The sequence below is a fragment of the Necator americanus genome, chromosome V (assembly GCF_031761385.1).
Source record: "Necator americanus strain Aroian chromosome V, whole genome shotgun sequence".
NCBI lineage: Eukaryota > Metazoa > Nematoda > Chromadorea > Rhabditida > Ancylostomatidae > Necator > Necator americanus.
In genome coordinates, this window is record NC_087375.1 from 5,246,616 (window position 1) to 5,260,214 (window position 13,599).

The following is a 13,599-nucleotide window of genomic DNA, read 5'->3' on the forward strand; positions in this document are numbered from 1 at the left end:
TTATTTTGGGTGCATGAAAAGAGCACCGGCAGCGTACGAAACGGACGAATCGTTGACACTTCGTGCCTGAAAAAGGAACAAATGGTAGGAAGAAGAAATGACGTAATTAGATTAAAATGACTTGGTGAACAACAACGAAAACATTTCGTTAAAATCAAATCAGTCAATCAATGAAAAGGAACTTGAAAAAAAGCAGATCATACAGATTTGTCCAAGTTTTCATCTCTTTGTGAACCTTAACCTTTAATGACTGAATGCAAAGGATAAAAACGAAGAAGTTTTAATAAACAGAGATGAAGTGGATGTGGAGATTTCGTAGAAGCTCACAGTGGTTGTTAGAAATAGAGTTCCTTGACCAAAAGTTTCTATTCCGTTATGAGTTGTATTGCAACTATTCTACACTCATCCAGTCGGTCCAGTTAGCGTTAGGTTATGTCTCCTCGTCATCGATTGGCGGCCATGGTTGCGTAACGGACGCAATCCAAGAACAAGTGTTGCAGAGAAAATTATCAATGATTATTAGTAATCACTAATCTATTCTACCACAAATTTTCTAACGACTTTTCATTCTCTTTCGGTGTGCACCTGCAGAATTTATGGATTCGATGAGCAAATCGTGTGCATTGGGTAGGTATCCACTCATTATTTGTCTCAGACTTCTACCAGAACACCATATATATATTTTTTTTTTCTTTAAGGTACTTCATGAAATGCTGGCACGCCCATTACTAGCTATAATTCAAAGGTTTTGCATCTTAATAAAATAGCAAAAAAAAAAGTTTCTAAAACTCGACATCATCCAACTGTTTCGAAATACAGCATGAACAGAAGAACTAAAACGTGATGATTCGCCAATTTAGAACTCCAATATCAAGAGTGCAATTTTGCGAAACAAAAACAATTCAATTTGAAATGAAAGCACGTAGAAATGTCTAACCACATGCAAAATAAGAGCTGTCATTGAACGATTTAGTTATGAGCAACAAAAAAAGCTGCAATGATCTTTGTGAAACATTGTTCGTTCAAATAATGTCCAATTCAAAGGTAGATTGATACAAGAAGAAAAAAGAAGTAATGCAGTATTACCCAACATACCTTATTTGACTGAGAATACTTCAGAAAACGAAATTCATGAGTATGATTATTCATCATTCTGAAATGTTCCGCTGCCTGAAAAGGGTAGTATAGAAGTATAAAGTAAAAGTTGCAGAGATATGTTGTTAAACAAAATACGCAATAAAATGATGAGACGTACTTGGAGCATCACGGTGATCGGATTCCTGCCACAGATAGTGTTTTGTGTTCTTTTGAGGTAGTCGTTGAAAATTTGTGGATTCAACGTTTCAATAGCGTCCATTCCCTGAATACCAAGCATTGCAGACTGTTCGAAATACGAAGACTGGTTCGATCTTTTCTTGGCCTGATTCGTATTAGGGTCTGGGTCCGTAGGGTCAAAACTACATGAAGCACAGTGCAATTACGTAAATGGTTGCAGTGGAAGGGTTGAGGCGGAGCGTATCGGATAGAATCTAGCGAGATCCTTGCTGATGCCATTTCTCGTCGTAGTTCGCAATGGTCCTACCTCGATTCCGACCGCCTTCTTCACTGCGCCGCTTCGAGCAAAGCGGCTTACGCAACTACACCGTGCATCATGTCGTTTTGACCCTATTATGCTGGCTTGCTGTTTAAGAAAAAAAAATGAACTGGGACGGGACACTGTAGCGATGTGCAGGAATTTGATAATTGGAGCCAGTGAAGTTTTTGTGTACATCACTCATTAACACTTGAAGTTCCAAAAGAATAGATATAGTCGGGTCAATACGACATGAAACACGAGTGTAGTTGATGTGCATTTGCGTACGCGCTCGAAACGGCGCTGTGGAACCAGCAGTTGGAACCGAGGTGGGCCCGTCGCCAACTGCAGCGATGGGTGATGCCCGCAAGGATTTCACCACGCTCCTAGCCACTACGTTCCACCGAAGCGCCTCGAAAGAAGCCGCGTACGCAATTGCGTACGTGTTTCATGTCGTTTTGACCCTACTATATGTAGCTAATTTTCATTTTAAACGCAACAGAATAAATTGGAAAAAATTCGGTTATTCCAGGTTATTGATGTATAGGCCAGAAATGCAAAAAAGTGAATTCAACTGCATCTCCAATAGGCCCTGTAAGATATTCAGTAGAGATGAATTTCTGCGATAAAATCATTTTTGGTAAAGTTAAATGTAAATGTAAATGTACCAAACGGCAATAGCAGAATCATTTCGTAACGTCATAACAGACAAAAAAGCAATTACAGAAAAAGTCCCAGCGATATTGAAGCATTACACCTCACACTTTTTACTGTGCTAGCTCATTTACGAACCATAAGGGTAGAAAAACAGTAAATCCCCAAAAATTTTCATACGAATCGCAAAAACATCAGTCAAACATTCTTAATAAACAATAACGAATGAGAGTGCAGATATACACACCTGTCAAAGAGGATCATTTCTACAGTCCAAAATCACTGGATTACACTTCTCTAGTAATATCCATTTATAGAACAGCCTGTCTTTGAATCACTTCATGATTAACTTACGTCTCTGTCGAGCTGAGTGATCTGTTCATAAATCGGAAGGCCACTGTTCGGATTGTGAGGCGCAAAATGAAAACGATTTCCTGCAAAAAATCACTAACTACTTGGAATTATTTGGTGAGGAGAAGTGTACAACCAACCCCAATGACAAAAATCAGAAGATATCACAAAAAGATTGCGAGGGCTCTCCAAGTAGTTTGCAAAAATTTTCCCATATGCTTGTTGCTTTGGTGCTGTTAGCGATCCAACCAAAATTGGTATAACAGTCAAATTTGGATTTCTGAAAAAGGTGTTACCAATTAAAAGCAATAAGAAATGGCTTCTGCAAATAATGTTAGGGAACACATTTGTTAACCAGGCTCAAAACAATAGTCGAATTTTTATGTTACGGGATCGAGTATATGCGAAAACCATCAATTCGCTACTATTATTTGAACGATTAGTAAATTTTCTTACCCTTCCATGATCTTTGCAATGAATGGCATTTGCATCTCAATACTGTGTTCCGCTTCTTCATCGCTTCGATCCATTAGGTCGAATTGTCGGGTGGCTCGTAATTCGTCGTTAACTAGAAAGTAGGTATGCAATTCAAACTGAATTACATGCAGAATGGATTAGAAAGACGATATATGATGTCATATTAAATGATGTTCTTCCCGAGACGATGACGAGGACTTTCGTCTCCATCGTTACACAAGCAGAAATTATGTCCATCTTTAAATGGGTTTTGTGGCTTTAAAAATAAACGAGCGAAGAAGCGAGCTATGAGAAATGACAGCATATGGACCAATAGATATGCTGTTTTATGCGACCGCACTGATCATCAGTAACAATTAATGATCATAGCGATCACATAGAATTTAGCACTCACCTCAACACACCAGTCATCTTCAGTTTGTCTGGCTTTTTTTTTGGTCTCATTTACTATATCTTTAGTGGCGGCTTTCACTGCGGTCTCTCACAATATCAGAACTGGCTATATCATGACTATATTTGCCAAATTAAACTACCAACACAATTCGCGTCAAGCTCAAAAAAATCTGTTCATAGCTCCACCGCAAAAGTTGATATTCTCTCCAACTTGTCTCGAACAATCTACCTAATAAGAATTAGATTGAAATGAAGTTTGGTATATATATAAAATAAAGGTATCGAATTCACTGGGAGAAATTAACCAAAATCATGCATGATAACATCATCATTCATCACACATATGTAATTCCCGTCACGCAGTTGGAAAATAGTTCTCATGCATACGTGATTCTATCATAAATTATCCGATAATTAACAAACAAATTTTGTCTTTGAGGTGAACAGCCATAAATAAATAAAGAATCTCACTTTATCCCAATGTTGTTTCAGTGCATAATAACACACAATTTCTACCGACAAAAATAACAGTATCTGACCTTCTGATAATCTATGAAAACATGGAACAAGTGCGGAAAAACCGTCCAGTAACACATGAAAACAAACCTTCCATATCAATATGCAAATCTCCGATAGGTGTGCGATATTTGCTGCAAGTGGTAAGGGCGCATCCATTCAAGCAAACGACGTGCGACGGTCCCAGAACGAAAACACGGTCGCTGAAGTGCACGGAACTCGCATGTTCATTTATAAGAAGCACAAAAGGCTCAGTGCTGAGGCCAATATGTTCTAGTAGTTGAAACAACAATAATCAATTAAAAATTTCCTACACATTTTCAGGCACAATCTGTTTGAAGGCGAAGGCCGCAGTGTCACCACAGTAGGAGTAGCCAGCATGACTGAAAAAGAAAGACTGAAAGAAAACCAAATTAGCGGGCAAAACTACAACGAGGAACTATTTGCGATATTCTAAAATGCTATAAAAATGAGCGCGGACATACGGCGAGACGATTGCCCTAGCCACGCCTATGCGTTCACCGGCAGCGTCCAACCATCGACTTATTTGACGATCCAACTCCTTGGGATTACTTGAATACCATGAACCTGAAAGAACAAAGAAACGGTAAAGAAAGACCGAGATTCTTAACAGAAACATCAATTAATGGAGTTTTCATTTACCGGAGTCTTCTATCTACTGACTGGGAGGAGCGAGATTTTTGTAGATTCTTACTTACAGTTGTATTCTGAAAACAGAATCCGCACTGAGGTACGTGAATCTGTCCTAGCCTTCGTCGAGGAATGAGCACTTCCCATCAAATACGGCTACGGAATAGTTATGACTGTCTACCTCATTTGCACCTCCTATTCCAACTGTTTCAAATCAAGCTATTCTCCTTGGAACTTGTTTTTGCAGCCATGAATGTGATTTTCTGCTTCAAGCTTCTTGAACTATGTTGCGAAGCAACAACTTATGCATGTAAGCTCTTCTTAGCAACCGGTTCACACACGCAGACTCGGCGGTCCTCAATCTCAAGACAAGTTTGTTCTAAGATGATTCCAAAGAAACAATGGTAAACAACGCGTTCAAGGAAAAACTCCACTGAACTACTCGAAAAACCGAAAGTACTGTCTACATTAATCCACTTACCGGCATGTGAAGCTGCTCGAGCCATTCCATGTCCATAGCCATTTGTGGACATCTTCACCTCGTTCACCTCTACAACAGCTAATAAAAGTCTATTGGACTTCTCGTTTTAGTAGTTGCACCGACTTATTTTCAGCAAAAAAAAAAGAGAAGATGCAGAGAAAAAAGCGGAACAAGACACATAATCTGCAATGTCTGTTATGAGCGCCATTCAACGTCAAAATGTTAAGTAAAGGACGTTAAAATGGGTGTACTGAGTTAACGTCAAGTTTTCTTCACAAGATTCGATTTTACACACAAAATGAAAGACTACAAATTTAGAACATTAAGAGGGACAGCTGTGTACATGGAGTCTGACAGGGAAAAAGTGTCAAAAGTGTGAAATGCTGATCGTTATGGCGACTCTTATATAGACGCCGTCTCGTTAACCCGACTCTCGAACAAGAAATAACGACATCATTCGTTCGTGAATAAATAGATGCATTTACGTGAATTTCGTCACCAAACGTCGTTTATTCCAATTTCACTCTCCATAGAGAAGAAATTTTAGGTCTCCAATACATACTCCTCTTTACATATAAGCAGTTATTTTTCATTTAAAAAAATTGTGGGGACACAAATCCTTCAAAGGCTTAAATTGCAACGTAAAATAGCTCCGAAATTTACGAACCTTATTTTTGCAACAACTACTTGAACTTCCTCAGTCCTAATGTCTTAATAAGATCTCAGTTCTTTCATTTCTGCTTTTTTTTTGTATCAGTTGCACACATATTTCAGCTCTTTACTCTATGAAAACAAAATTCGCTTTCCAGTTTTTTTTTAAACTAGAAATCACTCGTCCGAAAGAGACTCAAAAGACTTTGTCTTATTAGGTGAATCCATGTCATTCCTCTCCTTATTTGTAGAAGGTGCTTCACGCATTCATTACCACTTTCATATTTGCAAACTACATTCTCAACTCTACCTACTATTAAAAAAACAGTATGGAAAATGTACTCAAAGGATGTCTATAATGCACAAATATTCCTCAGAGTTATTGCAGAGTACACTTGGGCTTTTCTTCTCTCCACGAAGTAAAAGCACAATTTTGAAGCCCCACCTTCTTAGTCAAAAGGCTGACGAAAACTACTCATAAGGAGCAACTAAAGCTAGGCTGAAAGACCAACAAACAGCTATATAAATCCGTGCTGAAAACCTCCGAACCACTAAATCCAATATTACTGAATAAAGTGATCGATACAACTTCTAAAAATTAGTTTAATCGTGCGAAAAATTAACTCCTTTTGATATGAAATTATTAGGAATTAAGAAATTCCGAGAAAAAAATAAGTCCGACTGCAAAAGAACGAAGAACAGTTCTGTTTTACAGTCGTAAATTCGGCAAACAAGCCTTCCACAACAGAAGACAGTGTTTAATCTTACGATTTTTTTTCAAAAAGCAAACCATGAAATTTGAATATTAAAGTACGTAAACACTCATGAACGGACGAAAAAAAAAATCGTCGCAAACGTCAGAATTACTTTTGGAAACCTAATACTGAAAATGAAGACTAGTAGTGCAGACATTATAAAAGTTTAAAATAACCTATTGATAAAGTTAAGGTTTTTCTGCAACTGAACAAATCTTGTACTACTCAGATTTAAAGCAATTACGTTTTAAAGACGAATATTCTAGAACATAGTTACACCACAAATACAGTACTGCAACACAAGTATTATTAAGCTATTTTGACTTAAGTCAGCGCATGGAAAATGTTCGCAAATAACTAGCAATGGGATATTTCGAAATAGCTACTGTTAAGTTCAACCAAAAATTTTGTGCCCTATTTACAAATTCGCTGTCATGATAGGGCTAAAACAGCAGCAGGGGATTTGACAAAATTTCATTCTAGCAAAAGATCAAACTTTGCATGTTTGTTTGATTTTCAGTACCATCCTGATGTTGGGATGTAAAAACTAGTTATGAAATCACCAGAAATGAGACCCAAACGGGCAGAAAGTACAGACTAAGCAAGGAAAATTCAGACATGCATATGCTGTCTTGCGCTTGGCACAATCGTACCGCTAGCTTTTAACAGATCGTTAATTCTTATTCCCTACAACATCGATCATTTTTCAGAAAAAGTTTCGGCAAACACGTTTTCCGCTTTAAGTGTAGGCCAGTGTTCAGTAGTAGCAATTCCATTTCATTTTTAAATTTGACAAAAATAAAATTGAAAGGTACGGATTCCACTGTTCGCAAGTCCACAACTAATAAAGCTGGTGAAAATGGAGAACGCGTAGACCTAACATTTCAGTGCTTAACACATTTTACTAACACGAAGAGGAAAAATGTCTACGACTAAATGCCACAAGAATACCTTTCCTTTGAGTTGTGAGATTTTGCAACACTAGGCCACAATTTCTTTTACTCCGGATCACAAAAATTCCTATGGTAAGAACAATGAAGGGAAGAAATATTGAGATATCTTTAGCTACTAATAACTTCAGTGAAACACAATTGACCCGTTTTAGTGAAAACGCAACATGGCACGACAATGCGGTAACCAGTCATTCTAGATAGCATCTCCGCAACAAAGTAGCTTTTGTAAGGAAATTGTATTGCAGATATCGGGAGGTTGAGGAAGTAATGAGAATGCAAAAAAAGTTCTACAAGAGGTATGGGAACTAAAAGAAGGAAGAACGACGAAATAACTACTTACTTTTAATGTAGGCAGTAGTGGTTCCTAAGGCAGTGGCGAAGACGACCCCAAAAAGATAAGAAGGCGATGCTGCGAGTACCCGTAGATCAAATGACGATAGCGACAGTGAAGAAAACCACGCTATCGAACTTGATACACCAATAATGACTATCGATCTGTGAGCAACAGCAGATTGCGACGATGGATCTCTAAATGCAACGTTTTTAGATACACTTCACAACACTTTTTTGAAGGAAAAAAAACACAAGCGACAAAAAAAGCTCTCCACGAGCGTATCATTTCAATTTCCTTCATCGCGATTATCACTATTGACATTCTACTTCACTCACGAATAATGTACAAGATACCATAAAGACGCTAATGCAGAGATGGAGTACGTTATTAGGTTTTCTGTGTAGTTAAGGGCTACTGCACTAGTGCACTTGAATCGAGGAAATGAGTATAACAGTGAATACACATTATTAGTCACTGCGACCTGAGTGAATTGCTTAATAACACGTAGTAACGTAGACAGACGAAAAAATACTTCCTTAATTCGCGCTTAATATATTACTAGAAACATATTAAAAAGGAAATTAGCAAGGATATTGAATGTGGAAATTATAACCATGCAATTCTCATGCCTGAATGTGATATAATCAAAATTAAACTTTTTTTTTCTGAATACATGCTCATCTAAGCTTACCGCTAAGCTGAACATAAAAGAAAAGAACTCCAGCTGGGCCAAAATGAAGAGGTTTACTGTCTAATATGGCATGAGCGGTAGCATAGAAAATGTTGCGAGTTCTCGGAGTACTTTTTTATTTCGTTATTGCACGCGATTCGCTAAAATTTGATTCGTTAATGCTACTCGCTTAGACTTTGCATTAAATAACTGAAAGTATCGCTACTCTTGCTTATGATAATAATGAGATATATATAAGTCGTAGTCGTAATCGTCGTAGAATGATAATGAAATGTATAACTTCTAGTTTTTAAGGTGCACGGTAAGGATGGAACACGCACATTCATTGCTATGTCCTACTTGCTCCCATCTTTCTTCCGCAGGTTTGAGCATCATGGCTACTGCGACACAGTGACGGATATCACCCCACAACATCCGCTTTCTAGATAACAGCGAACTTTCTACTGGAGTCCGTTTAAGGATAAGCGAGGAGCGAGAATCGCAAAAACCAGAAGATCAAAGCATCAGCAAGCGAAGCTCGTAATTCCTCAGCCAGCAGAAAAAAAAACCTTAGTGTGTTGTACCGTATTGTACTTCACTTCTCACGGATATTTTATCCATGTGCTCTAATTTCTTAATTAATTTGGAAAAAAACAAATCTATGCACATTTCATTCCTTTAATATCAGGTCCACAATGATATTCGAGCTAATAACTGCGAACGAGCTCAAATAATTCGAATTCATCGAATTTCGGATTTCCCAGTAATGAAAAAGTCTAAAAACTCGAACTTGAACTCTGCATAGGAGAGGTTTCTTCTTCCTCTTCCATACGTTCTCGAAATAAATCTCAGAAGTCAAACAACAGTCTGACAAAGAATGCTCAATTCTCTCTATAGAGAGGGTGGAGATAAAGTTAGAGTTCATCATACAAAAGTGCCTTTTTAAAATATTTGTCTACGAATTTCTCTGAGTAGTCCATTAGAAATGTCACTATTCGGCAACCTCTGGCATTTAGGTTGGCCTGGGGAACCGCGATACGTGTTTGCATGATGCGCATGTCGAGTCTCAAGCAGAAGAAATGTGCGTCAAGCAGAGCTGTTACGTGAGTTGCAGCAGAAATGTCAAAGTAGCACTAGCTGAAAAAAGTACAGACGGCTATGTAACGGCGGGCCAAGGGGGTACAGGCCAAAACGAAACTCTATAGAAACTCACATCCACACAAGTGGATCTATAGGGTCGTGAAGAAAAGATATACAGTCGGGGTTCTAAAATATGCCATGTGCATAGCTCAATTACAATTAGAATGGGAAGGTACTTATCAGGCGAAAATTCTTGAGATGTCATACAATCAATGACCACGCCCTATGCATCTGTTTTGGTGCTGCTCTACGCAAGGACACATCTCCTCGGCGAACAGATGCAACGGATGCAAAAACGACCTTCTTGCTGCTTATCATTCTGCAAGAAACCACAGTAATCCATAGATGATGAAATTCTAACAAACAAGTTAACTTTCTAATAGTCATCCCTGGCATAAAGGTCACGATGTAACAGGACCCTTTACGGTTACTAGCTAGAACGGACTGCATTTCCTTTTGTTAGAATTTATTAGAACAGCTGTAGTCCGCTTTGAAATATTGTAGAATATCTTCTATTGTGATTTCCCTTTCCTACTGAATACGACAGGGAGCTTATTGGTGCAATGTGTCATGTTCACATTGTGTAGTCATGAGCGAAGCCGGGAATGGCCAACGCACACTCATGCCGTCACACATGCAACCACATCTGTTAGGTAATGTCGATACTGCTTCCGAGCTAGCGTGTCTTGGACCTTTTTTGGTGGTAGCACTGGAAGTACAAGTCTATGAATAACCATACGTCAGCGTTCATTTCGAACATGTAGGAAACCCGTGTACAATCACTCCCCTAGGAATACACTAAACGCCTCTTAAAATATCTCTTAAAACCTTCAAGCTTCGATTAATAAAAGTTCTACAAACTCACTTGCTCCGACATTTTCTCCAATAGCATGTGCGTCTGCACAACTAACATATATCCAGAAAATGCCAAACAACGACCCATTCTGATTCATTCTCACTTCGCACACAACTAGCGCGGATGACGGCAACGCATGCCAATCATCCCTTTGTTTGTGGTGCCCGTCATTTGCAATGTTTAATCTTATTCGAAACAATTTATGCATTCTCGATATGCACTGAGCCTCAGCTCCAAGTCCAAATATACTTGGCGGAATAACTAAGACCAGACCTTAGTTTCGAAAAAGTATTTTAAAGACCAAGAAAAATATGTATTGTTTGTTGAAAACTGACCTGACTGTCTCCTGCTAAGACCACGACTGTCACTGTACCCGTAGGATGTGCGATAGGCGTCCGGCTGTTCGTCGGGGTTGATACCTGAATAAGTTTACTTAATCAATAGTGACTCATAGCCTAGTCGTCCATGAAGCGAGGGAATGTGTAACGATTTAGAAAGTGCAGGACTTATGTTAAAAAAAAGAGCAAATTGTGAAAATCATTTTGAGAAGAACCGAAAGCGGCTTCTAACTGCAACGCCAATCGGCGAAAAGCGATGTGAAAACAGACGTGGCGCGTCGGCAGCACTGGTTCAGTTAAGCAGCAGTGCACGAAATAATTCGCATCATTCAGACAACAATTAAATCGATCTCATTTAAACAACTGCACAATAATATCTGTCAAATTGGTATGCACGGATATGACGCAAATGGTAAACGAAGACGGATTGTCTGCGTCTCTGAAGAGTGCAGTTACTGCAAAAAAAAATTCCTATCACCTGATGACTGCGGACAGGTCTACGAAGCGCTTCACACATTAAACATACAGCCATCTCCTAAGCTAATCTTATTGTTTAATTTTAAGTAGCGACACTAGTTTCACGCACAAATGCAGTCCATATGTCAAAAAAAGTATAAGCATGAATATAAGCCCAGAATTTGTCAGAAAGTCCAGGTTTTGTGGAGGTATCCAGCAACGCTGGCTATCAATGCTTACTCAAATCTATAGATATTTCCTATTACACGGCAAAATCAAGCAGGTTTCTCTAGAAGACCCTATCATCTATGCATAGCAGTTCATGCTTATTTTGAAAATCAAGTGAAATAAAAGTACCTTTATGCAGCAATGACTGGAAACTGGAGGATGTCCAACGTAAACGAAGTCTTTTTCCTTCAATTATGTAAAAAGGAAATTTTGCGAACTCAGGCAAAATTTAAGGTCATGGATGAATTGGAGCAAAGCAGGTTTTGAAAAAAAAAAAACAATTCAACTGCAAGCAGCGTGCTTCCTTTTCTTCCTACCGCTGAAATAATGTATGTGTGTGTGTATATGCAATACTTGATGAACATTTCTAAACGATTGATTTCCAACGCTTTGAATGGATTTCGTAATGGTGCCCTCCGGAGAGAATCGCTAACGAAACGACTCGATATCGACTGATGGATAGAGTGCACGGTAAAACCTCTTTAATTAAAGTCTGATAACAATGACAGCTTTCGAGCGACTCTCCTTCTATTTCCATTGCATTCATGAAGTAGTTTTTCAAGTAAAGAACTAACTATTCGGATTACGCCCTCATTTCTATATTTCGAAGAAAGAGCTCGTCTAAATCACAAACACATAAACTTTCTGACCGATGAGCCAACGAGTGCAACCTCATTATTTTCAACGGAAACTACAGAGTACAAAAGTGGACGAAACAAGTAGGGCCTCCCCGCAACAATAACGACTATGTTGAGAAAATCTGATCAAGTCTGTGTAAAATTAACACTGTTCCTTCCAGAAACACCAACATTCATTTAAGCTCCGAACCTGTAGTGCTATTTTCTCTGGCATGAACTCAGGTAAACACACTGCAGCGCCTCGCCTATGATCCCAACGCGATGTGCAACATACTCTCGATGTCTGACTCTGACAAGTGCAGGTAAGTGCGATTAAAAACGAGTACTGACAGTAAGAAATATGTGTCGCCTGAAGTCTTCTTCATATCAAGAGATCCATACCTTTTGAAATGAGATAGAAAAACAAGGGAAACAGTATCTGAGCTTGACATATCTATAGGGAACACAATTTCATGATTTAATTTCATAATAGAGTTTGTATTGAGCGAAGAAGTAGAAGGAATCTTTTTACGTCCGCTAAAACTTATTGTAGAACTCATAGTACTATATGATACGTTTAAGCTTACTATAGATAGTGTAACCCGCTTCAGAGAATGAACTTAGCACGCACTGGGTGCTTGTGGGCCACGTGGGCGGCCTGCTGTGAAAATCGATTCCTTTTCAAAGAACATGAACAGACCATGAATACAATTATCATCCACATCTACATGAGACTGCAACATTTTGTGCTGAACATTCAAATACTTGCAGAAGTTCAGAAACATATGTATAAATCAGTGTGAATACAACTGAAACCAGAAAAGAAAGCAATCGACTCGACCAGGTTTCGTCTAACAAAGAACTAGATTTCGATCGGTTTCATAACTGTCACCATTTGCTTCATTTCATACGACCATGAACACCGAAGTGGAAAAAAGAGGAGCAGCGACAGGGGAAATGCAGGCCGATGAACCGGCTCGACAGTAAACTCAGCAGCGGGCGAACGTGCTCGTTCAATGACGTGCACAGAACGTCAACGTCGCAAGGTAGATGAAAAGCTAACGACAGCTGAGCGGAATCGATAATAAGTTTCTGGCGCATTTTTCAGCGGTCAAATCGTCTTATTTAACCACTCGCTTGGATGAAGATATCAGAGTGAGTTCTGCTAACTTCCGTTTCTCAAAAGTGTGGAACGCCACAAAACCAGCCTTATACGTCCCGCACAAACCTACCGAATTGAAAATCCAAGACTAGAAGTTTCCAGGAAGCTTTACCAGACGACATGTTACTGAAGGGCGCCCCTGTTGAAACATCGATCCTCCACAGCCAGATTGCGCGCAATCGCCGCACGATGCGACAGAACAACGGCAGCACTCGTTAAGAGGACTGCGTGTCTCGCCGAAGAAACACCTCTGAATGACATAAATTACCGCTGTACGGCCGGCGAACGGGGGGCGAGGCTCAAACAACACGCTGTTGATCGGTACGTGAAGGCTCGGACGGCC

The 13,599-nt window shown here is 39.1% G+C and overlaps 1 protein-coding gene across 3 annotated transcripts in view; it reads right to left on the reverse strand.

Annotated features, from left to right (window-relative positions):
• Nucleotides 1-13,599, reverse strand: part of RB195_012969 (uncharacterized protein) — a gene marked incomplete at both ends in the record, with an annotated part of 23,461 nt that continues 9,862 nt past the window's right edge. Inside the window, 16 exons of one of the 3 annotated variants that reach the window (XM_064202582.1) lie at nt 1-66; nt 1,096-1,170; nt 1,256-1,360; nt 2,582-2,661; nt 2,719-2,858; nt 3,035-3,146; nt 4,055-4,167; nt 4,279-4,347; nt 4,450-4,552; nt 5,097-5,165; nt 7,796-7,983; nt 8,125-8,216; nt 10,465-10,497; nt 10,559-10,728; nt 10,791-10,874; nt 12,726-12,843. In XM_064202582.1, coding sequence (XP_064058463.1) covers nt 1-66; nt 1,096-1,170; nt 1,256-1,360; nt 2,582-2,661; nt 2,719-2,858; nt 3,035-3,146; nt 4,055-4,167; nt 4,279-4,347; nt 4,450-4,552; nt 5,097-5,165; nt 7,796-7,983; nt 8,125-8,216; nt 10,465-10,497; nt 10,559-10,728; nt 10,791-10,874; nt 12,726-12,843 — 1,617 coding nt within the window. Of the gene's footprint in view, nt 67-1,095; nt 1,171-1,255; nt 1,361-2,581; nt 2,662-2,718; nt 2,859-3,034; nt 3,147-4,054; nt 4,168-4,278; nt 4,348-4,449; nt 4,553-5,096; nt 5,166-7,795; nt 7,984-8,124; nt 8,217-10,464; nt 10,498-10,558; nt 10,729-10,790; nt 10,875-11,606; nt 11,664-12,725; nt 12,844-13,326; nt 13,379-13,599 lie in introns of those variants that run through there. The other 2 variants (XM_064202583.1, XM_064202584.1) reach the window with 2 other exon arrangements.